Source organism: Pithys albifrons, chromosome 5 (assembly GCF_047495875.1).
Source record: "Pithys albifrons albifrons isolate INPA30051 chromosome 5, PitAlb_v1, whole genome shotgun sequence".
In the NCBI taxonomy this organism is placed as follows: Eukaryota; Metazoa; Chordata; class Aves; order Passeriformes; family Thamnophilidae; genus Pithys; species Pithys albifrons.
In genome coordinates, this window is record NC_092462.1 from 70,375,787 (window position 1) to 70,400,225 (window position 24,439).

Genomic DNA, 24,439 nt, shown 5'->3' on the forward strand with positions numbered 1-24,439 from the left:
TTTAAAAAATCCCCAAGAAAACCCAACCAATAATAAAAGACCCCTCCAAAACCAGCCAGAAATATGAGTGCTGCATCTTCCTCTGTTGCACAGCTGGTATTTTGGCACTGTTGTGAGCACCAGGTAGTGTTGACAGCTTAGAGCCCAAGAATGGCCCAGTTTTTAAATGGAAATAGGGTACAAACTCGCCATAGGTGTTAAATATCACCTGAACTAGTGCATAGCTAATTCAAAAGCTCAGCTGTTTTTACCACATAATTGTAATTCTTTTCCTGTTTGCCAGTATGTTACAGACTTAAAAATCCTTGCCTGCAGTTGTGCAGCTCCACCAACAGATGATGCTCAAACTTCAGTATTGGAAGCCTGTGTGCTCAGCGGAAGAGGGTGCTGTGCTGGGCATTTGGGAAACAGTTCTGCAGTTTGGTTGGCACTGATACCAGATCTCCCTGTGAGGTGATCTGGGTTCTCTCCTACTACTGCCTGATACAATTCTGGTAACTGAAGAAACTGCATGCAGAGGAAAAGTGAATAATACACCGAGGCTTTAATTCTTTATAAAATACAGTGGTATGCATGTGTTGTCTCTAACAGGGTTTGGGAATACCCATCGTAAAAAAGTATTTCATTTTAAAGCCACGGTGGTACCTGAAGTCTCTTCATTACACTTTTGGACCAGATTGTGAAGCTTTTAACTAGTCCCTGTGTGCAGCAAGTGCCTTTTAGTGAGACTGTTGTGGGATGGGAGTAAAGAGACTCAGCAGGTTTCTGCCTGTATCGAGATCACTCTGTCACTCCTTGGGCTGTGCTGGGCTTGCAGCAGGTGCTTCCCCCTTCCTTGCAAACTGTGCCAGAACTTCTCTGTGGCAGCAAGGACACTGGTTAGTCATGTAGATGTGCTTTAAGCCAAGAACTTTCTGACCATGCTTACATAAACATTTTAGGTTAGCTTATGGGCACTCTGCAAGTAGTGGATAGTTATAAATTTGTTTTTCATAGCAGCAGCTTGTTAGTAGTGTTAGTTCTATGTCTATTCATAGGCTGAGTTTTAGTTTTTGTAAGTGTCTTAAATAGGAAGCCTACTGTAATATTTTCTTGTGGGGTTTCAAGTCTGACTGTGTTATAAAACATAATGAAACCTTAAAAACGAATAGTAGGAAATGAAAATAGAACATGGCCTTTTTGATCTTTGAAGGTATCGTTCATTTTTGTAGTAGTAAGTGTCATTAACACAGATCTCATGGCCTCACCTCCTGTTAGTACTCTCCATGTTCAGCTGCTCTGTGAAGTATTTGTTAATTAAGTCTTTCCCTGCAGTGACCTCAGCACTGCACATTGCAAGTAGACATGGCTGAACAAATGAGCTTCCCTCCTAAAATCAGTATTCCTCTATGGAAACACTGTATTGATGTCAGTATGCTATTTGTAAGTCGAGTTAATTGAAGTGTGGAGAAGCTGCAGTGAAAGCTGTGTGTTACCAGTGACGAGTCAGAACTTTTGATCTGTGTTCCTGTTGCTTTGAGTATTTCTTCCTGACACTTTACAGGACGGTCGCTGCTAAAATTCAAGGTTGAAGTCAGTTATCACTCGGAGCCAACTTGACAGGTTTAATGCAGTAAGTTTGGGTTAGGGTTTCCTTGCAAGGCTTGTTTGCCACTGCAAGATACAGTTTTTCTTTTGGTGCTTATCACTTCAGGGCTTGATTTGTCTGTCGGATGGGGAGAGATACCATACTCCTTAATCCATCCCGACTGATGCTGTTTTCCTTTTGTGGAGACTGCAGTGTAGGGAAATAAACTTGGAGAACAAGAGAAAAAAAGAGTGTGGCAGCAACATTTGTAATGAGTAAAGCTGTAATGTGGTGTTACATCACTATTCTGAATATAATTCAAGTCTTAATATATAAAAAGGAAGAGTGGTTTACAAAAATGTAGATCTGTGAGATAACAGTGATTTAATCTTCCTTTATAACTTCAAGTATGCATTAAATTGGGATTCCTGTAGAGAAATATGGCCACTTGAGTTGTTTACAGCCTCCTACAAGCTCTTACTGAGTCCTGCTGGGCTTGTATTTAGGAACTGCTGTTCTGGATCCCACTGTCTTGTAGTACGTTTTAAAGGACAATTCTGTCTGTGTATTCAAGTGCAAAAACCCTGGAAGTGTTGTCCAGTTCCTATTCCACTGTAGAACTGAGAATTTTTCACATTCTAGGGGATTATTTTCAAACAGCCCAGTCCCAGTGCAGACTGGAACAAAGACTCAGTGCTGAAGCTGGTGGGTGCTGTGACCTGGACTACAGTGAACAAACCCTACCTGAGTTCAGCCTTTGAAATGGAAACCCCCCTTTCTCCTGCATTTCCTCTGCCTTGCGTTTATTTTCAGACTTAGTGACACTACTTTTGGTTTCTTCCTTCTTACTAATTGTCAAGTTACGGCTGTGACTTTACTTTGGCTGAAGAAACTAAGGGATGGAGAAGATGCAAACAGCATCTCAGTTTAAGTCTTAAGCACCATTCATGAGACATTTGCTTGTAGGGAGAGGAAATAAATACATAAACAGAGCTATTTTGAATGACAATTTCCCTCCCACCTCCAGAACTGAGAATAAATCCAGTATTTTCCAAGGTTCCTAAGTGGCACAGGAGGTTTTCAGGAATGTGAAGCACAAACAGGTGTGACTGATCATCCATGACAAAAATTTACCTGTATTCAATTTATTCAGCACAGCTGCCGATGGGAATCCAGTGATGGATAGGTCGTGGTGACCCTGCATGTCAAACAGATTTGATGTCAGATGAATCAGAAGGAAAAACCTAGTTATAGGAAGGTCATGTTTCACTGCCTGTTTATTGTTCTTCCAGAGATTTCTATACTTCTTTTCCTTACCTTAATTTGCTTTTCTCTCTTGAATGCTTCAGCAACAGCAGCACTGGGGTGGTTTCCCCTGGTGGCTTCCAAGCACTTGCACCACATGCACTACAGCCTTAGTCTGAGGTGTCTGGGGGGAGCTCAGGTGCCCTCTCTGTGACAGGTCATCTATCAAATACAAACATGGACTTTATCTGGCAAGTCCAGTTGCCGGCTCTTCTGGGGTCATCCTGACTGTATTACCTATCTGGAACTGATTTAACTCATCGAAATCCTTTATCACTCAGAAAATACTGCTGAGTAAGTGCAGCACTGGGAGGCGTGGAGGAAGGGGTCTATAAACACATTCTGGGTGCTCTGTGTTGTGGGGACATCTGGTGCCTCTTTCATCTTCCTAAGCTTTCACTTGACTTGGGAGGTTGGGCTGCAACTTGGGGAGGATGTGGAGAGGTTTAAGTTGGATATTGGAAAAAGGTTCTTCACCCAGAGGGTGGTTGGGTGCTGGAACAGACTCCCCAGGGAAGTGGTTACAGCACCAAACCTGGCAGAGTTCAAGAAGCATTTGAGTGATACTCTCAGTCACAGAGTGTGACTCTTGGGGGTGATCCTGTGCAGGGCCAGGAGCAGAACTCAATAATCCTGGTGGGTCCCTGTGATCAGGATGCTCTTGGGTAGAGCTCATGCTTGGCATCTGTGGCAAAAGGCAGAGGAAAATAAAATTCCTGAAGAAATTCAGTTCTTGTCCAGAATTTGTGCTCATTTATCCTTAGCAGTTCTTAATAATAACTATTTCAGCTTGCTGGCATCCCTAGAGATCCAGAGTGCTGCTGCTCGTGGCTGAGGTGGGATCATCCAGCCCAGATGGCTGTCCCCCATCCCTCCTGGGGGCCACAGCAGCTCCAGCTCTTCAGAAGTCAAGGACAAACCCCATCCTTTGGCTGCATTTGCTGTGAGGGGACTCTGCATCCCTCTCTTGAGCACACCCAATAGATCTCATGTTGATGGCATAGACAAGAATGTTTTTGTACGCAGCAGGTGAGACACAGGTGTTTCATGGCCTATCTATTATTTGTCTCCAATCACACATCTTGCTGGCACACACCTGGGGCCTTCAGGTGCTCAAGTGTTCTCTTTGCAATTCTTAGTTGATCAGTCCTTTGCAATTGCTGAGCAAAAGCTGTTTTGTCCAAGACAGGCGGTCTCTGAGCTGAAACCCACCGAGAGCACCCAGTGGCCAAAGGTATGATTTACTTTTTCTTTGTTCTAACAAATTGTAGTTCTCTAACCACAGGAGCATCCGCCCTGCCAGAAAACCTCAAAGAGGGCTCTTGCTGCTGCCTCTGAGTGACCACTAGCACATGGGAATGGGTGATGCTTCCTGCAGCTTTGCACATACGGGCTGTTCTGTCATTCTGAACTAGGGGTCAAAAACCAGTAGATTCCACTGTGCAGCAGATTTTGAGCTGTGTCCAGCCTGTTGTTAAAGTGTCAGTGTAGTAACTGTTTTCTAGTAACTCTACATGTTCCCTCTGCAGATGAAGACTACTGAAATAACAACAAACAAATCCCCATGAAACAAACACAAAACCCCAAACCCAAAGATACCTTGCTTCCAGTGCTCCACTACATTCATCTCCTGTGTCTGGAGGGCTTTGCCTGCTTCAATCTTGCTGCAGGACCGTGGTCTTGGTGCAGCATTGCACAGTGGAGCATCACTGTTATTAATATCAGTTAATAGTGCCCAAATAAGTGTGTATTACATGGCTTAGGGGTTTAGTTTTCTTTACTTATGCTATAGTAGGATTCCATGCAGTAGTAAGGACTTAATTGAAAATGTGTTCATCTTGTTGAAATATTTTTTGATTTTAAATGCCCATGTCATTTTCCCCTGCAGGATTGACCTTTGTAGGCTCTCATAGCAATAGGTTTAACAACAAGTATTTAATCTGTGGATCATGAAAGAATAATTTAATTTGAAAATATAAGAAAGTTTACAGGGAGTGAAATACAGAAAAATGCTTCTGCTGAGTTTCCTCTTAAGTGTTTAAAACTAGACTTGTAATTTTGGTCTATGTCCCAGGCCACCTTCCAAGTACATACAATGGAGAAAACACATTTTCAAGGAAATGGTTACCTTGCATAACATGTGGCCTTTAGTGGGGAAGCAACCCCAGGTGGCTGCACTCAGATCATTGCACCTTCTTTCTAGAAAAACATTTGAAAGAGCTGGAGTGGGAGGGGAAGGTCACTGTGGAAATGTGGAGAGGATTTGTTGGAAGATATGCAGGCAGTGATTTTACTTCGCTTGCCTTGACTGTGTCCTGGTTATCTGATGCCTCCCAAAGGAACTCCCTGGACCATCCATGTCCCTGAGGGCCAGGGCTGTGGTTTCAGGCCAGAGGTGGATCTAAAGGGAGTTGTGGTGAGTCCTGCGTTGGTACAGCAGGATGGTGATGGCCAGGAGCTGGAGGAGGAGGAGACAGATGCCTGTGAAGGGGACCCAGATGAAGATGTGACAGAAGGACTCCAGCTCTTCTTGCATTCTTCTCTCTGCAGGAATAGAGAATGGGAAAGGTCGAGCAGGTGTTGATGACTGGTGTTGGGGCCAGTTTTGGTGGAGCCAAGGAAGCTGCCAAGGGCCCTGCCTGGTGTTCTGTGAGGCTGGTGGTGAGGCAGAGGCTTCCCCTGGGTCTGGAGGGATGTTCTTTCTCAGTGCTGCTGCTCAGCATTTTCCTGACACTCGAGGGAGAACATGGAGAGAAAGGTTTTCCTATATGTCCTGAGGAGACTAAAACCTGCCCCAGCCCCCAAGGCTCTACCCTCCCTCCTGCTCTTCCAAGTGAGCCCAGGTATGAGATACGATCCTTGTCTTTTAGCTCATCCTTAGCCTTTCCTACTTGGGAGGAAATTATGTGGCCTTTAATGTTTCCAAATCTGCTGAAGGGCTGTGGAATTTCAGTCTCCCCCATTCCAAAATGCTTGCAAGTTCCCCCTCAGAATTACTGGGCAGAGCCCAACTCTTCCTCCCTCCCTTCCTCCCTTCAGGCTACCTGGATCTGTGGTTTTGCTGCAGGGGTCCTTTTTGGTGATGCCACTCTGGGTGGTGGGTCCTGCCGTGGTGGTGACTACAAGTGAAAATGGGTGAATTCAGCATATAGGGAAACAACAAAACAGGGCTCTCCTGACCTTCTTCTCCCTCACCCCTGCCCAGGGCATGGCTGCTCCTGTGCACAGCACAGAGCTCAGGTTTGGAGGGACTTGATAGAGCTCCTTTTGGATGGGGACTCCCCCATGGAGGGTCTCCCAAGAGCCCAGTAAAGAGCTGCATGCCCCTTATGTCTTGCTGTCTGCCACCATGGTCAGAAAACCAGAGCACCCTGAGTTTTGGGACCTCTGTGTGGTAAGGAGGGAGAGGGTGGTGGTGGACTTGGCTTTAGTCTTCTGTTTTCAGAGACATGATAGGGATTAATTAGTGGGGATGAAGAGCTGATGCTTGGTCTGATCTTTACCTTTGGCCAAGAGCAATGCCACAAGTAGAGACAGCAAGCAGGCAACCTCCAACAGCAGGACCAGTATGTTGGTCACAAGATGCCTTGGGCACGCAAGCAGGGAAATGGGCTATGAGGGAGAGTTAGCTGTTTAAAAATGGCAAAGGAGGAGGTGGTTGGGCATTTTGGCAGAGCTGAGCAAGTTTAGGTGGGGATGTTTCTGACCTGGTAAAAAGGCAGGCTGGCCATGGCTGAAGTACAGCATTCGGTTGATGTTTATGAGGCAGAAATAGTTCCCCTCATCCTGTGGTGTGAAAGACCTCACTACCAACCGATAGACCCTGCTGGTTTTGATTGCCTTGAAGCGTGTGGATGATCTCTGGTTCCCCTCAAAGGTGGTCCGGGATAGAGAACTTATGAAGACAATGAAGTGAAGGGTCCCACTCTTGTCCTGGTGGACCCAGAATACTCCAGTGTCATTGTCACTCTGACACTGCAGTTCCAGCCGCTGTCCCACCTGCAGTTGGGTGATGCTGTTGTAAAACCTGACCTTCGGCTCATACTGCTGGCCATGGATGCCAGGGCAGCCTGCAGGAGAGAAATCCTTGTTGGAACTGCTTGGGAAGAGCCAGTGGCCCCTCTCTGGACAAACCTCCTTCCCTCCCCCTGGAGTGTGAGATCAAACAGAAAGGGAGAACCAGACTGTCTGGATGTCTGGGAGTTGTTCTTGAAGTCCTTGCTGGGGTGGTGCATGGAGGGTGCTCAGCAATGAGGCAAGAGGGCTAAAAAGGTGGGTGCTGCTGCTCTTCCGGCTGCCTTCTTGGGGATGTTACCCCTTCCCAGCTTACCTGAAATGACTCCCTGTAGTGATTGAATCTTAAGCCCCTGTATTCCCCTGTTCTCCCTGCCCTCCAGAACCATCATCCGACCAGGCTTCCTTCCCAGTGCTCGTGGTGCTACAGCCACCCCTGTGGCTGCCCTACGCTGGCTGAGGTGATGCTGCCTTTCCCCCCACACTTACTGAGCTCACCTCAAAGTCAGCATGTTTGCTTTGCTCTTTCCACCCTTTAACTGTGTAGCCCAGTATCCTGGATTCATTGAGAGGTTATTCCTGTTCCCTGCCAGTGAAGGGGCTGCACAGCCCTGTGTCCATACTCACAGAGTCCCAGAGCGAGCAGAAGGAGCAGGGCAGGAGAGCTGTGCATGTTGTGCTGGGGATGTCTGTCCTTGGGGACAGTGCACCACAGCTGAGATGAACTTTGTCACTTGAACTGGGTGGCATCACACTTTGTGGAGGAAGTGATGTCATCAGGACCCTCTTGGGTTAAGGGATGATGCTCAGCAGCTGTGGGAAAATGAAGGGAAGGCTAATTCTGGATTAAATTAATTTCTTCTTCAGAATTTTTGCTCATATTTCCTTTTCGGTTCTTATTGAGATCCCAAGGATTTTTCTTTGACAACTTCACTAGAGATCTAGTGTGCTCAGCCCCAGCCTGCTGTTCCCCAGCCCTGTGGGTTTCCACAGCAGCTCCTGCTCTTCAGAAGGCAAGGGCAAGTCCCATCCTTTATCTGACAGCCCCAGGTTGCATTTCTTGACAGGGATTCTGCATCTGCCTCTTGAGCACATGAAGGGGTCTCATGTGGAAGGCAGAGTATTTTCTTAGCCAGCAAGTGAGACCCAGGTGTTTCATGGCAGAGGTCCAGGTCTATCACTTATCTCCAAGCATGTGCATTGCTGGGTTCTTGACTGTTCTCTTTGCATTTCTTGTTTGGTCAATTCTTCTGTACAATTGCTCAAGGAAAGACACTTTGTGCAAGGCAGGTGGTCAGTGATCTGAAGGTACTAAGAGTGCCCCATACCCAGAGGTATGATTTGGTTTTACTTTGTTGTAACAACTTGTGGTTCTCTTCTCTAACCACAAGGGCATCCGCCCTGCCAAGAAACCCTTGTGTACCCCCCCCCAGAGAGGGCTCTTGCTGCTGCTTCTGAGTGACCATTTGCACCTGGGGCTGGGTGATGCTTCCTGGAACTTTGCACATACAGGCTTTTCTGTTGTGGTTGTTTGCCTGGGTTTGTTTTCTTTTCTTTTTTTTTTTCCTTCACTCCTGCATGGCAAAGAAAGCCTCTTTTCCCTGAGTGTGTCAGAAAGCAGGTGCTGCTGACTTCAATGCCATTGCTACTGAGGCTTTTACTCAGAACTGAGTTATGGAAAATGGTTTAGGAACTGGGTTTATTTCATTGGGCATCACAGCATGTTGGTGAGTGAGGACAGGTGGTGTTCGGCTGCTGAGATGTGTGGAGTTCACTGATACAGTGTGACCAGTGCCCTGCAGAGTGTGGGCTGGAGGATCATTGTGAAGATGCGTTGAGGGAGGCAGGAAACCCTTAAAGTTTGGCACTGGGCTTAAAGGAGCCCAGCTGTGTTCTGTCATTGTGAATGACAGGTCAAAAATTGGTATAATCCAATGTGCAGTGGATTTTGAGCTGTGTTCAGGCAGGTACTTAGAGCTGTCAGTGTTTTAATTCTTTTTGTAGGTGTTGATTTTCTGTGTTGCTACTGAAATAACAACAAACAAATCCACCTGAAACAAACACAAAAACCCAAACCCAAGGGTATCCTTCTTCCAGTTCTCCACTATTTTCCTCCCCTGTGTCAGGAGGGCTTTGGCTGCTTCGTTCTTGCTGGAGGACTGAGGTCTTAGTGCAGCACTGGACAGTGGAGCATCATGGTTATTAATATCAGTTAATAGTGCCCAAAATGTATGTTTTACATGGCTTAGGGTTTTAGATTTCTGTATTTATGCTGCAATAGGATTCCATGCAGTAGTGAGGACTTGGTTGGAAATGTGTTCATCTTGTTGAAATATCTTTTGTTTTGAAATAAAATCTTGGTTTTCCCTACAGGATTGATCTCCGTAGGCTCTCATAGCAATAGGATTAACAACAAATATTTAATCTGTGGATTATGAAAGAATAATTTAATTTCTAAGTACAGCCAAGTTTACAGGGAGTGAAATACAGAAAAATGCTTCTACTGAGTTTCCTCTTAAGTGTTTAACACTAGACTTGTAATTTTGGTCTATGTCCCAGACCACCTTCAAGTACATTCAATAGAGAAAACACATTTTCAAGGAAATGGTTGCCTTGCATAACATGTGGCCTTTAGTGGGGAAGCAACCCCAGGTGGCTGCACTCAGATCATTGCACCTTCTTTCTACAAAAGCATTTGAAAGAGCTGGAGTGGGAGGGGAAGGTCACTGTGGAAATGTGGAGAGGATTTGTTGGAAGATATGCAGGCAGTGATTTTACCAGTGATCTTCCTCTTGCCTTGACTGTGTCCTGGTTATCTGATACCTCCCAAAGGAGATCCCTGGACCATCCATGGCCCTCAGGACCAGGGCTGTGGTTTCAGGCCAGAGGTGGATCTAGAGGGAGTTGTGGTGAGTCCTGCGTTGGTACAGCAGGATGGTGATGGCCAGGAGCTGGAGGAGGAGGAGACAGATGCCTGTGAAGGGGACCCAGATGAAGATGTGACAGAAGGACTCCAGCTCTTCTTGCATTCTTCTCTCTGCAGGAATAGAGAAAGGGAAAGGTCGAGCAGGTGTTCAGGGCTGGTGTTAGGGCCAGTTCTGGTGGAGCCAAGGGAGCTGCCAAGGGCCCTGCCTGGTGTTCTGTGAGGCTGGTGGTGAGGCCGAGGCTTCCCCTGGGTCTGGAGGGATGTTCTTTCTCAGTGCTGCTGCTCTCAGCATTTCCTGACACTCGAGGGAGGACACATAGACAAAGGTTTTCCTGTGTGTCCTGAAGAGACTGAAACCTACCCCAGCTCCCAAGGCTCTACCCTCCCTCCTGCTCTTCCAAGTGAGCCCAGGTATGAGACATGATCCTTCTCTTTTAGCTCATCCTCAGCCTTTCCTACTTGGGATGAAACTATGTGGCCTTTAATGTTTCCAAATCTGCTGAATGGCTGTGGCATTTCAGTCTCTCCCATTCCAAAATGCTTGCAAGTTCCCCCTCAGTATTATTGGGCCAGAGCCCAACTCTTCTTCCCTCCCTTCAGGCTACCTGGATCTGTGGTTTTGCTGCAGGGGTCCTTTTTGGTGATGCCACTCTGGGTGGTGGTGACTACAAGTGAAAATGGGTGAATTCATCATGTAGGGAAACAACAAAACAGAACTCTGCTGACCCTCTGCTGTAACCCTTTCTCCTGACGAGAGTAAAAGCATCCCCTGCTCCCAAGGCTCCAGCCTCCCTCCCCTCTTCCTGGTGTGCCCAGTTGTGAGACATACTCATGCTTTTCCCCTCATCCTTAGTCCTTCCTATTTAGGATGAAATACTGGGGTTTGATCCTTGCAACTCTGCTAAATTTCTATGATTTTCTCTCTCCTTTCACCTCTCACCCAAAGTGCCCGCAGGTATCAGTGGTATCAGTGAGCCCAGCTGTTGCCCTTTCCCTCCCTGCATTCTGGTTACCTGGATCCAGAGTGGTGAGGTCGGGGTTCTTTGTGGTGGTGCCAGGCTGGGTTGTGGTGACTGTGAGTGAAAATGGATGAATTCAGCAAGTAGGGAAATAATATGAAGGAAGTCTCTCCTGTGCTTCTGTTATCCCACCGCTGCCCAGGGTACAGATGCTCCTGTACACACACATTGTGGCTGAGCTGTGGGGGAACCTCCCAGAGCGCATTTTGGATGGGAACTCCCCCAAGGAGGGTCTCCCAGGAGCCAGGAATGAGCTGCAACTCCTTGTACCTTGCTGTCTGCCACCATGGTCAGAAAGCCTGAGCACTCTGAGAGCTGTGTGTGGTGAGGAACAGGGCAGGATGGTGGTGGAATTTGCTTTGGTCTTGTGTTTTCAGAGCCAATGGTGGGATTAAGAAGTGGGGCTGGGGAGATGCTGCTGTGCATGTGAAATCCTCTTTGCCTTTGTGCAGGAGCAATGGCACAAGGAGAGACAGCAAGCAGGAAGCCTTCACCAGCAGGACCAGTGTGTTGGTCACAAGATGCCTTGGTCAAGCAAGCAGGGAAATGGGTGTTGAGGAAGAGTCAGCTGGTTAAAAAGGGAGAGGCAGAAGGTGCTGGACACTTTTTCAGAGCTAAGCATGGCTGGATGGAGATGTTGCTGACCTGGTAAGAAGGCAGGCTGGCCACGGCTGAAGTACAGAATTTCGTTGATGTTTATGACGCAGAAATAATGTCCCTCATCCTGTGGTGTGAAAGACTTCACTACCAACTGATAGAACCTCCTGTCTTTGCTGGCCTCAAAGCGTCTGGATGTTCTCTGGTTCCCCTGAAAGGTGTTCAAGTGTTTTGAAGAAGTGGAGACGATGAAATGAGGGGTCCCACTCTTGTCCTGGTGAATCCAGAACACCCCAGTTTTACTGCCAGTCTGACACAGCAGTTCCAGCCGCTGTCCCACCTGCAGTTGGGTGATGCTGTTGCGAAAGCTGACCCTCAGCTCATAGTGCTGGCCATGGATGCCAGGGCAGCCTGCAGGAGAGAAATCCTTGTTGGAGCTGCTTGGGAAGAGCCAGTGCCCCCCTCTGAACAAACCTGCTTCCCTCCCCATGGAGTGTGAGGTGAAATAGAAAGGGAGAACCAGACTGTCTGGATATCTGGGAGTTTTTCTTGGAGTCCTTGCTGGGGTGGTGCATGGAGGGTGCTCAGCAATCAGGCAGGAGAGATAGAAATGTGTGTGCTGCTCTTCCGGCTGCCTTCTTGGGGACGTTACCCCTTCCCAGGTTATCCAAAATGACTCCCTGTAGTGATTGAATCCTAAGCCCCCTGTATTGCCCTGTTCTCCCTGCCTTCCAGAACCATCATCCGACCAGGCTCCCTTCCCGGTTCTCGTGGTACTGCAGCCACTACCCCGACTGAGGCAATGCTGCCTCTTCCCCCACACTTACTGAACTCACCTCAAAGTCAGCATTTTTTTGGCTCTTTTCTTTCCTTTACTTCTTTACCTCAAGTTCTTGGATTCAGTGGAAGTTTTTTCCTGTTCCCTGCCAGTGAAGGGGCTGCACAGCCCTGTGTCTATACTCACAGAGTCCCAGAGCGAGCAGGAGGAGCAGGGCAGGAGAGCTGTGCATGTTGTGCTGGTGGTGTCTGTCCCTGGGGACGGTGCAACGCAGCTGAGATGAACTTTGTCACTTGCCTTTGAAGACAGCATCACACTTTGTAGAGGAAGTGATGTCATCAGGACCCTCTTGGGTAAAGAGGTGATGCTCAGCATCTGTGGCAAAATGTAGGGGGAAAAAATATTTCTCAAGGAATGCAGTACTAGTCCTGAGTTGGGCTTGCTGGCTTCCCTAGAGATCCAAAGTGCTGTTGCTCATGGCGAGGCTGGGTCATCCATCCCTGCCTGCTGTCCCCCAGCCCTCTGGGTGTCCACAGCAGCTCCAACTTTTCACAAGCCACAGACAAACCCCATGCTTTGTCTGAAGTCTGCAGGGTTTGTTTCATGGCAGGGATTCTGCATCCTTCTCTTGGGCACACTCAAGGGATCTTGTGTGGAATGCAATTCCCAGAGTATTTACTTACCCAACAGGTCAGACACAGGTGTTTGATGGCAGAGATCCCGGTGTATCACTTCTCTCCAAGCACATGCACTGCTGACACACACCCAGGTTCTTCACGTGGTACTTGGTTGTTCTCTTTGCAATTTCTCTTTGCAATTGCTGAGCAAAAGCCATTTTGTGCAAGGCGGATTGTGTGTCAGCTGAACACACTGAGAGTGCCCAATGCCCAGGGCTATGATTTCCTGTTAATTCTGTTTTGACAACTTGTGTTTCTCCCCTGTAAACACAGGGCCTTCTGCCCAGCCAAAAAAAGCCCCTTGTCTGTGTGACCAGAGAGGGCCCTTTGCTGCTGCCTCTGGGTGACCACTTGCACATGGGATGGGTGATGCTTCCTGGAGCTGGGCATGTACATTTGCAACAGTTTCATCAGACTTTGAGGGACTGGCCTGGGAATTGATTTATGGCTTTCATCCTTGCATTCCTTGTAATTGTTTTTCTGGAGGAGGGTATTTTTTTCTTAGTCCTGTGCAAAGAATCTCCTTTATTTCTGTGGTGGGTCAGAAAGCAGGTGCTGGTGCTTTGTTGTCATTGCTAGTGGGTCTGGTACTCAGAGCTGAGTTGTGGAATGGGAAGGCAGTTAATGTTGGATGGGCTGTTTCAGCCTTTGTCTGCAGCCAGGGACCTGCAAGAGCAAAGTGTTCCTGAATGCTCTGTGTGTTAGCGAAGGATGTGCCAACATATGCAGCAGACATCCAGCAAAAAGACTTTTGTAGGATACACTGATGATCAGTTCTTACACTATTGAAGAAGAGGTGGCTTTTGAAATTTGTCTCTGGCTTCTGATGTAACCCAAACCGTCAATCTGTACAAAACTGAAGAGCTGTGCAGGGCATTTTTCCTCTGTAGGGGAAAAACATCCTTGCACAGGTTTGGCAGAAGGGATCAAGATAAGTGAAGAATGCAAATATTGTCCAGAACAAGGCTGCATGAAGAGTTCTTTGTTATCATTTCTGCCTTGGAAATGCAGGTGAGGATCAGAAGAGCGCTGGTGATAATAAATATATCCACCATAAAAATGACAGGCTGTTCTCTTTTCCAGAAAGGTAAGGGGAAAATGCATTCAGCCTTAAAAAAATGTCCCCTTCTTACTAGAGACCCCATGGATGTATCAGAAGGGACAGGAATTTATGTGATTTAGAAGATGCTTTGATTTGTAAAGAGTGAGGCTCCAGAGGTGTTGCAAAGTTTGTTGGCAGCCCAGCCTTTCCAAGCACTAGCCCAGCACTTGCTGCCTGGAGCAGCGTTGGGGATTTCTTGGCTGGTCTGTGGCTACAAGCCCCAGGGTGCCCAAGGCTTGCAAAACTGCAGGAGTGGTTTCCTGCAGAGCAGGGGAGGTGAAGACAGCAGTGTCAGGGAGGTCAGTTTGCAGGAGCAAAATGTGTGTGATCAAAAGCCTTTCTTCTTCTAAAGTGGCAAATGGCAATTCTGCTTGTAGGGGTGCTTTCCTGGTGAGTCAGGATGATGGGTGGGTTGGGGAGGCAGGAGGGAAAACATAAAAAAGGGTTGTTGTGTGCCCTAGAAGTTGGTCTGTCTCTAAATGTAGTCCTGTGTGCAGTGCTGTTTCTCAGAGAAGTCATCCAAGGCTGCAGCAGCCTCTCTGCTGCTGTTCCTTAGTGCCTGTTGGGGAAGGAGAGGCCTGAAGCCGTGGTGATGTTGGTCCAAAGTGGTGCAGAGGGGGATCTGGGAAGCAAGAACTTGTATGTAATCCATGGGCACACCTTCATGCCCAGTGCTGAAATCAAATGAATAGTCTGGGGAGGGGAAGGGATAAAATATGGTCACCCCTCAGGCTCGAGATGGGAGAACAGAAATGTGGTTAGTCATGAGCACTGGATGATGTGCAAAGTTTTTGGGCTGCCAGAAGGACATCCTGTCTTTGCGTTTTGTGTCTGCTGCAGTGTCAGGCTCAGTGATTTGAATTACTTAATAAAAAGAAAGGTACACAAAATACTCAAACAAACCCAAAAGCACAGGATAAGAGAACCTTCTTTCTCATTTTTGCCCTGCAGTCATTACACAGACCCCTCCCACCCACTATCGAGTGAAGAATTTCTGGAGTGCTTTTGGTCACCTTCCTGCTTTATCACCTGAGGGTTGCCAAGTTTAAGAGAAAGTTGCCAATGGCTGCCACTTACTGACCTTTTACACCTGCACCTTCGTCTTCTGATTCCTAAAATAAGAAAGAAAATGTGTTAGTTCGAAGCTACCAAGTCAGAGCTCAGTAAAGAAACTCTGCAGTGAGGTGGATCTGATGTTCCCCATCAGCTGATATCTCTGAGACTACCCACAGATACACCAAGCTAATTTTTGAGGAAATCCCTGCCAGGGAGTGGTGCCATAGATCATGGTTCCTCAATATTCCCCTTAAATATTTTCATGAATTGCAGAGTAATGTGGGTAGCAGTAGCAGGGTCAGCCTGGGCACACTGAGTGTGAATTCTTTGTGGTTGCTGTCCCCAGGGACTTTGGCATGTTGCTGAAAATCCCTTGGCAGCAATTATTTCTACAGGTGCTGTGTGGCAACGCTGCCTCTCCACATGCAAGCCAGTTGAAGGATTCTCTTCCTTGTTTTAGGACCTCTGTTGTTACTTTGGGATGTATTCATAAAAACACAATATTTTGCCATTAATTTGAGCCCAGGGAAATGACCTGTCCTTGAGGGCTTTTGCTGCTGCAGGAGTGAACTGGCCCTAGTGGCTGTTCACTGATCATTCAGAGCAGTGTAAAAGGCAGAAATAAAGGACTGAGTGGTGTTTGTAGTTTAGCAGTGCTGCAGGTCACCAGGAAATGCTGTTGTATATGGAGAGCTCTTTGCTCGTGATGACTTCAGAGGGAATTTGGAGCAACACCGGTCACTCTGCTGCATCATCAGCCACTTCCCTCAAGAAGAATGATTTTTGACTGTGTCTCCTCAAGGCTTTTTCCTGTATTCCTTCCTAATGCTGTAGAGCCTGAGGATTAGTGTTTTTCAGGTCTGAAGGATGGTGAAAAATGGTGTTTTTTGAAGCTGGGTCAGCTGGCACATTCATCTGACATCGGCTGCAGGGTCAGGGAGGATCTAGTGAGGTTAATTCAGCAGCAGAACTGCTGGTGTTCAGGCAAGGGAGCAGAGCTGGATTAATGAAGTCTCTGTAACTTCTGTGGGTAGTGGCAAGATGAACTGATTTCAGGGAGTGTTGGCTGGAGTTGAATCCATTTGCACTCCCTTCTTGCTCAGGGGAATTTCCCTTCATTTCAAACATGAAATTTGACTGAAGGACTTTTGCTGACCCAGAGATTTTGCATTCCTGCTTGAACTGTGGCTGTCTCTGAACCTGCATAAGGAAGTTCCTCCTTTGGTTACAGCTCAAGGTGCTATTGGGAGTCTCAGTATATGCTGGAGCTTATTTAGCCTCTTAGGTGAGAATGTTTCAGGCTCTGGTACTTTAACCTGTGACACATGGATTTAAGGATGATAGAGCCAAGGCTGTGTCTAGAGGAAGTTCTATGTCTTTCTAATCCATTTTTCTTCCTTGAAGGTCTTTTCCTGTGGGAAAACCAGTGTTTGAGTTTGGCAGTAAATGGTGGCAGCAGATAATGATTAGAGAGGCACAGCTCGCAGGTGTCACACAAAGACAGTTTATTAAATTAACTCCATGGAGAAAAAAACAGTACAGGGTAAAAGAAAAAAGCTGCCCTCTAACTCACTCCTTCCAGCATATATCTCCTACCAGTTGCCACCCATAGCTTCATCCCACAGGCTGAATCACACTGTCTCTAATTCTCATCACAGCCTTTAATTGGATGCTACTTCTGTGCAGATGTTTCTTCTCTCCCGTGAGAAAGCTCACACTCCCTACATACCTTCTCATGGGGCAGCCTGACCCAAACCTCCTTATCTTACTTGGTTTTGCCAGTTCTTGGTCTCTTTCACATAACTTATTGTGCACCTATAGCAGACCTCAGAACTTGCCTGTTATTCTATAAATCCTTTTTCTCAACTCAAGAATCTTTCTTTCTCTCCACATTTTCCAATCAAAATAACTTTTTGATTCTCTGTTTGCAAGTTGATAATTATTTCTCATCCTAAGCCTGCAGATGAGGCAAAGACACATCCTGACTTTAGCATTGATCCTTCTCCTGCCTTGACTGTGTCCTGGCTATCTGATGCCTCCCAAAGGAGAGAAAAGATCCAGGGCCCTGAGGGCCAGGGCTGTGGTTTCAGGACAGAGGTGGATCTAGAGGGAGTTGTGGTGAGCCTTATGTCGACACAGCAGGATGGTGATGGCCAGGGCGATGAGGAGCAGGAGGCAGGCGCCTGCCAGGGGAACCCAGATGACATTACAGAAGAAATTCGGCTCCTTCTCTGTGCTGGTCTCTGCAGAAATAGAGAAGGGGAAAGGTCGAGCAGGTGCTCATGGCTTATGTTAGGGTCAGTTTTGGTGGAGCCAGTGGAGCTGCCAAGGGCACTGCCTGGTGCTCTGTGAGGCTGGTGGTGAGGCCGAGGCTTCCCCTGGGTCTGAAGGGATGTTCTTCCTCAATGCTGCTGCTCTCAGCATTTTTGTGACACTCGAGGGAGAACACATAGGAAAAAGTATTCCCTTTCTCCTGATGAAGGTAAAAGCAGGCTGTGCTCCCAAGGCTCCACCTTCCATTCCCCTCTTCCTGGTGTGCCCAGTCGTGAGACATGCCTATGCTTTTTCCCTCATCTTTAGCTCTTTCTATGTGAGATGAAACACTGGGGTTTAACCCTCACAACTCTGTTAAATCTCTATGAATTTTCTCTCTCCTTTCACCCAAATTGCCCGCAGGTGTCAGTGGTATCAGTGAGAAGAGCCCAGCTCTTGCCCTCTCCCTCCCTGCATTCTGGTTACCTGGATCCAGAGTCTTGAGGTTGGGGTCCTTTGTGGTGGTTCCAGGATGGGTGATAGGTCCTGGTGTGGTGGTGGCTGTGAGTGAAAAGGGATGAATTCAGCAAGTAGGGAAATAAAATAAAGGAAGTGTCTCCTGCACTTGTGTTCTCTCACCGCTGCCCAGGGTACAGATGCTCCTGTACACATACATTGGGGCTGAGCTGTGGGGGAACCTCCCAGAGCACATTTTGGATGGGGACTCCCCCCAGGAGGGTCTCTCAAGAGCCAGGAATGAGCTGCAACTCCTTGTACCTTGCTGTCTGCCACCATGGTCAGAAAGCCTGAGCCCCCTGAGAGCTGTGTGTGGTGAGGAACAGGGCAGGATGGTGGTGGAATTTGCTTTGGTTTTGTGTTTTCAGAACCAATGGTGGGATTAAGAAGTGGGGCTGGGGAGATGCTCCTGTGCATGTGAAATCATCTTTGCCTTTGTGCAGGAGCAATGGCACAAGGAGAGACAGCAAGCAGGGAGCCTCCACCAGCAGGACCAGTGTGTTGGTCACAAGATGCCTTGGTCAAGCAAGCAGGGAAATGGGTGTTGAGGAAGAGCCAGCTGGTTAAAAAGGCACAGGCAGGAGGTGCTGGGCACTTTGTCAGAGCTAAGCATGGCTGGATGGAGATGTTGCTGACCTGGTAAGAAGGCAGGCTGGCCACGGCTGAAGTACAGCATTTGGTTGATGTTTATGAGGCAGAAATAATGTCCCTCATCCTGTGGTGTGAAAGACTTCACTACCAACTGATAGAACCTCCTGTCTTTGCTCGCCTCAAAGCGTGTGGATCTTCTCTGGTTCCCCTGAAAGGTGGTCCGGGATATGGAGGAGATGAAGACAATGAAGTGAAGGGTCCCACTCTTGTCCTGGTGGATCCAGGACGCTCCAACGTCCTTGTCAGTCTGACACAGCAGTTCCAGCCGCTGTCCCACCTGCAGTTGGGTGATGATGTTGCGAAAGCTGACCCTCACCTGATACTGCTGGCCATGGATGCCAGGGCAGCCTGTAGGAGAGAAATCCTTGTTGGAACTGCTTGGGAAGAGCCAGTGGCCCTTCTCTGGGCAAACCTGCTTCCTTTCCTGTGAAGTGTGAGATCAAATAGAAAGGGAGAACCACACTGTCTGGATATCTGGGAGTTTTTCTTGGAGTCTTTGCTGGAGTGGTGCATGGAGGGTGCTCAGCAATGAGGCAGGAGGGCTATAAAGGTGGGTGCTGCTCTTCCGGCTGCCTTCCTGGGGATGTTACCCCTTCCCAGGTTATCCAAAATGACTCCCTATAGCGATTGAATCCTAAGCTCCCTGTATTGCCCTGTTCTCCCTGTCCTCCAGAATCGTCATCTGACCAGGCTCCCTTCCCGGAGCTCGTGGTGCTACAGCCACCCCTGTAGCTTCCCTACGCTGGCTGAGGCGATGCTGTCTCTCCCCCCACAGTTACTGAACTCACCTCAAAGTCAGAATTTTTCATTTGCCCTTTTCTTCCCTTTACTTCTTTACCTCAAGTTCTTGTATTCAGTGGAAGGTTATTCCTGTTCCCTGCCAGTGAAGGGGCTGCACAGCCCTGTGTCCATACTCACAGAGTCCCAGAGCGAGCAGGAGGAGCAGGGCAGGAGAGCTGTGCATGTTGTGCTGGTGGTGTCTGTCCCTGGGGACGGTGCAGTGCAGCTGAGATGAACTTTGTCACTTACCTTTGAAGACAGCATCACACTTTGTAGAGGATGTGATGTCATCAGGACCCTCTTTGGTGAAGAGGTGACGGTCAGCATCTGTGGCAAAATATAAGGAGGAAAAAGATTTCTGAAGAAATGCAGTTCTAGTCCTAAGTTGGGCTCATTTTTCCATATTGGTTCTTCATGGTCCCTCAAGGATTTTTCCTTGCCGGCTTCCCTAGAGATCCAGAGTGCTGTTGCTCATGGCTGAAGTGGGATCATCCAGCCCTCTGGCTGTCCCCCAGCCCTCTGGGTGTCCACAGCATCTCCAGCTTTCCACAAGCCACAGACAAACCCCGTGCTTTGTCTGAAGTCTGCAGGGTTTGTTTCATGGCAGGGATTCTGCATCCTTCTCTTGGGCGCACTCAAGGGATCTTGTGTGGAATGCAGTTCCCAGAGTATTTACTTACCCAACAGGTGAGACACAGGTGTTTGATGGCAGAGATCCCGGTGTATCACTTCTCTCCAAGCACATGCACTGCTGACACACACCCAGGTTCTTCATGTGGCTTGGTTGTTCTCTTTGCAGTTTCTCTTTGCAATTGCTGAGCAAAAGCCATTTTGTGCAAGGCGGATTGTGTGTCAGCTGAACACAGTGAGAGTGCCCAATGCCCAGGGCTATGATTTCCTGTTAATTCTGTTTTGACAACTTGTGTTTCTCCCCTGTAAGCATAGGGCCTTCCGCCCAGCCAGAAAAAGCCCCTTGTCTGTGTGACCAGAGAGGGCCCTTTGCTGCTGCCTCTGGGTGACCACTTGCACATGGGATGGGTGATGCTTCCTGGAGCTGTGCATGTACATTTGCAACAGTTTCATCAGACTTTGAGGGACTGGCCTGGGAATTGATTTATGGCTTTCATCCTTGCATTCCTTGTAATTGTTTTTCTGGAGGAGGGTATTTTTTTCTTAGTCCTGTGCAAAGAATCTCCTTTATTTCTGTGGTGGGTCAGAAAGCAGGTGCTGGTGCTTTGTTGTCATTGCTAGTGGGTCTGGTACTCAGAGCTGAGTTGTGGAAAATGGTTTAGGAACTGGGTTTGCTGGATTGGGTGTGAAAGCAATCTGGTGAGTGAGGAAAGGTGCTGTTGGGCTGCTGAGTTGTGAGCAGATCACACTTTCATGAGACTGTGGTAGTTGTGATGTGTGCCTGAAATAGAGCATATTATGTTGAAATACAGAGAGGTTAAGTTTCATGAGTTAAATAACCTTATAAGGATCTGGATGTCAAAATCCTGTTAAGCAAAAGTGAACATCAGACTCGAGCTCAGTGTCACCAGCTGGTGCTTCAACTCTGCCAGATGGGACATGAAGTGATGCCACTTTTGTTGTCTCTGTCCAGTTGTCTCCCTGTAAATGGAAAACTTCACAGGCCCCCTTGAGCCTGAGTCTAAATGTGAGGTGAAGTGGTGGCTGTAGCTGAGCTGTGCTGGGTCACTGCCTGTGCTGGAGGGTTCCTTGTTGAAGTTGGTGTGGTGACTTAGAGCAAACATCTCTTGGATGTGTCTGCCCATGGGGTGTTGTTTGTTTTCTGGGTATTCAATGAGAAACCTGGGCAGTGACTGCAAAAGCGTTTGTTTTGGTGCTTGTCCCAAGCTGCCTGTTCTGGTCCCTTCAGTGTTCTGACCTCCTGCAGGGGAGATTGTGCTGGTTGTGTAGCAAAGGTGGAATCAGAGCAGTTCAGTGCTGAGCATTGGGCATGTTTCTAAAAGATATTGAAAACTGGAGAGGTTCAAAGGTAGAAAACCTAATGTCAGAAGAGACAGATGGAGAAGTTTTATCCCTGACTATCTTGGGGTGGAGAGCAGTCCAGGAACATGTAGTATCTCCCAGAAAATCTGCAGGGGAAGAGCTGGATTTGATTTAAAATCCACCTCTTTATAGGTTTGTGAAATGAATGTTATTTAAAAAATACCCAGAAATAACCCACATAACTCAGCATCCTGAACCAAACAAAACCCCAAGAGGCTTTTGGTGTGGGGGTCAGTATCAGACCAGAAGGAACATTGCCCAGCAGTCTGGGGTACAGGCAGGTGGTGTGAAGCAGAGCAAAGCTCTTGTGTTGTGTGAAAAGCAGGATAAAGTGAGTGAGAAGAGGAAGGAAAGAGCTGTAGGGAATGGTATGAGAGAGGCAGGGATGTTCCTACCTGTTGGAAAGTGTTTTGCAGAAACACTCTGAGTTCTGTTCTTTTAAGTGAAACCTTTGAGCTCCAAGTACTTCAATAAGAGACTCCAGGAGAACTGAAGAATAAAACTGATCTCCTTGGAGAGAGAGAAAGTCTGAGCTGTTGATCTGTGTGGTTAGAGCTGACTCTGGGAGGAGATGAGAGTGACTTCTGGAACCAGAATTGATTCAAATGGGGCTGAGGGTGGGCCCCAGTGTGGCTGGAAGAGGTTGGTGAGTTGATGTGCCTGCTGTTGTGCGAGTGCAGCTGCAGGTTGGTGAGGAGGCTGCTGGTGCTGGGGCAGAGCCTGGCACTGCATGTGCAGCGAGAGCCTTGCTCCTGCCCAGCTGAGCCCCTGGGCTGTGAGGAGGCCACCCTGAACAGAGGGAGTGTGTCTTGGTGGTTCTTGTTGTCTGTGAGTTCACAGAAATTTCCACATTGAGGCTTTGCTGCAAATATTTTTCATTCTAGTGTGTGTAGATCCAAGTAATTGTCCTTCAGTTTTTGTCTGCTGTTGTTGAGAGAGACTTATCTAGTCCCTAACGTTTGTTTTCTTAGGCATTGCACACCAGTAAGTTTGGAAGAACTTTGTTTCTGTCTGACTTTCTCTCTTTCCCAGCTTGTTTGTAGAGGAGGAGAGTATCAAAGGGCTTGTTCCCTTCCTTTTTCTCTTTAGTTTTTATCAGCCCCGTGACAAGAAGATCCAAGTCCCCTGAGAATTTTTATCTCATCCCTGTTCATAGCACTTTCCTGGGATGGGGGAGTGTTCCTGCGCCCATCAGCAAATCCAGGGAATTATGTCTTGAGCTGAGTCCACGTTGTGGTAAAGTGGAAGCTGAGCTCTGTCATCCTCAGGCTCAGACTGGTGTATAAATCCCTGGCTTATCCCTTACCCAAGACTTTCCCCAAGTCATTTTATTCCTTCATGAGGGATGTTGGCATTTCTGAGGTAGGAACTGATGCAAGAAATTCTCTTAATTGAAATGGAGAGGAATAATTTTATTTTTTGTCTCAGTTCTTGATTTCCAAGTGTAATAAGGAAATATTTCCATCAAATCCAGCTCTGAGAAAGCAGAATGTACTGTAGTCAATCAACATGTCCCCAAAAAATCAACAGGTAAAATGTTCTACTTACCCAAAAAAGTGACAAGGATACATTTTTATATTGTCCCTCCATCATTTATTTCATAAAGAAAGCAAATCCCACCTTCCTTGCTCAGGCCCAATTCCTGCTGAAATTGGTAGAACTGGGGGTAGCAGCCCAACAGGGGTAGCATGAGGGAAAACCTTATCCCCCAGGACGGTAAAATCCTTCAAACTGTGGTCCTTTATTCCATATTTACCTTCTCAGTGCAGCCTTGTATTACAGTAGCTGGAAGAGTAAAAACCCCGGGAGAGATGTGTCACCACAAGAGGGGAATGTGTTAAATGAGGACATTTATTTCTAAGTTATTGTGTATCAAGTTAAACATTATCTGCATTTTAGAAAGAAGTAACACAAACCCTGGAGCAGAGGTCCAGCTCACACCCTTATTCCTCCTCATCTTGTCCCTGCTGCCTGTCAGCATCAGGAGTGAGCTGGTTCTTGTGCCTGAGCCCATCCCTGGGAGCAGAGACGGCGTTTGGCCTTGGGAATGGATGTGCAACTCTCAGGTTTTGGAAGGAGCTGTGGTTTAGTGTGCAGTTCCCAGAGAAAGTGGTGCTTGTTGTCTGGGTGTCTGTGCTGCATGTTGTCCTTTCCAGCTGTGCAGGGCAGGGTGCCTGAGGTGGAGTCACACTGTGGATACTGTAGGAGGTGGGTTTCTGTGCCCAGAGCTCGGGGAGCTGATCCAGAAGGCCAAAGGTGTGGATGTTTAATTGTGTTGGTTTGTTTTGCTGGGTTTGGTGTGGGGCTTCCCCTGAGGAGGCCTGGAGAGAGAAAAGGGTTTGATTTACAGTGATGGGAAAGGAATGGGAAGGCAGTTAATGTTGGATGGGCTGTTTCAGCCTTTGTCTGCAGCCAGGGACCTGCAAGAGCAAAGTGTTCCTGAATGTTCTGTGTGTTAGTGAAGGATGTGCCAACATTTGCAGTAGACATCCAGCAAAAAGACTTTTATAGGATACACTGATGATCAATTCTTACACTATTGAAGAAGAGGTGGCTTTTGAAATTTGTCTCTGGCTTCTGATGTAACTCAAACCGTCAATCTGTCCAAAACTGAAGAGCTGTGCAGGGCATTTTTCCTCTGTAGGGGAAAAACATCCTTGCACAGGTTTGGCAGAAGGGATCAAGATAAGTGAAGAATGCAAATATTGTCCAGAACAAGGCTGCATGAAGAGTTCTTTGTTATCATTTCTGCCTTGAAAATGCAGGTGAGGATCAGAAGAGTGCTGGTGATAATAAATATATCCACCATAAAAATGACAGGCTGTTCTCTTTTCCAGAAAGGTAAGGGGAAAATGCATTCAGCCTTAAAAACTTTTTCCTTTCTTACTAGAGACCCTATGGATGTATCAGAAGGGACAGGAATTTATGTGATTTAGAAGATGCTTTGATTTGTAAAGAGTGAGGCTCCAGAGGTGTTGCAAAGTTTGTTGGCAGCCCAGCCTTTCCAAGCATTAGCCCAGCACTTGCTGCCTGGAGCAGCGTTGGGGATTTCTTGGCTGGTCTGTGGCTGCAAGCCCCAGGGTGCCCAAGGCTTGCAAAACTGCAGGAGTGGTTTCCTGCAGAGCAGGGGAGGTGAAGACAGCAGTGTCAGGGAGGTCAGTTTGCAGGAGCAAAATGTGTGTGAT

The 24,439-nt window shown here is 47.5% G+C and overlaps 2 protein-coding genes across 4 annotated transcripts; both read right to left on the reverse strand.

The window, feature by feature from the left end:
* Positions 1-5,139: 5,139 nt before the first annotated feature.
* LOC139671957 (T-cell surface glycoprotein CD8 alpha chain-like) lies at positions 5,140-12,457 on the reverse strand. 3 transcript variants are annotated; one of them, XM_071555255.1, is made up of 6 exons: positions 12,393-12,457; positions 11,769-11,839; positions 11,477-11,639; positions 10,826-10,885; positions 5,917-5,991; positions 5,140-5,416 (listed from the first exon to the last, which is right to left on the reverse strand). In XM_071555255.1, exons 1-6 carry the CDS (start codon positions 12,436-12,438, stop codon positions 5,274-5,276), a joined length of 558 nt encoding a protein of 185 aa, XP_071411356.1. In that variant the 5' UTR covers positions 12,439-12,457; the 3' UTR covers positions 5,140-5,273. The 3 variants fall into 3 exon arrangements, with proteins under 3 accessions (XP_071411356.1, XP_071411354.1, XP_071411355.1); XM_071555253.1 differs by lacking the exons at positions 10,826-10,885; positions 11,477-11,639; positions 11,769-11,839; positions 12,393-12,457 and adding exons at positions 6,580-6,942; positions 7,514-7,569; XM_071555254.1 differs by lacking the exons at positions 5,140-5,416; positions 5,917-5,991 and adding an exon at positions 9,329-9,923 and having other exon boundaries at positions 11,477-11,839.
* Positions 12,458-16,966: 4,509 nt separating this feature from the next.
* LOC139671958 (T-cell surface glycoprotein CD8 alpha chain-like) lies at positions 16,967-19,444 on the reverse strand. Its single transcript, XM_071555256.1, has 4 exons — positions 19,380-19,444; positions 18,447-18,809; positions 17,781-17,855; positions 16,967-17,284 (listed from the first exon to the last, which is right to left on the reverse strand). Exons 1-4 carry the CDS (start codon positions 19,423-19,425, stop codon positions 17,145-17,147), a joined length of 624 nt encoding a protein of 207 aa, XP_071411357.1. The 5' UTR covers positions 19,426-19,444; the 3' UTR covers positions 16,967-17,144.
* Between the last annotated feature and the right edge of the window lie 4,995 nt (positions 19,445-24,439).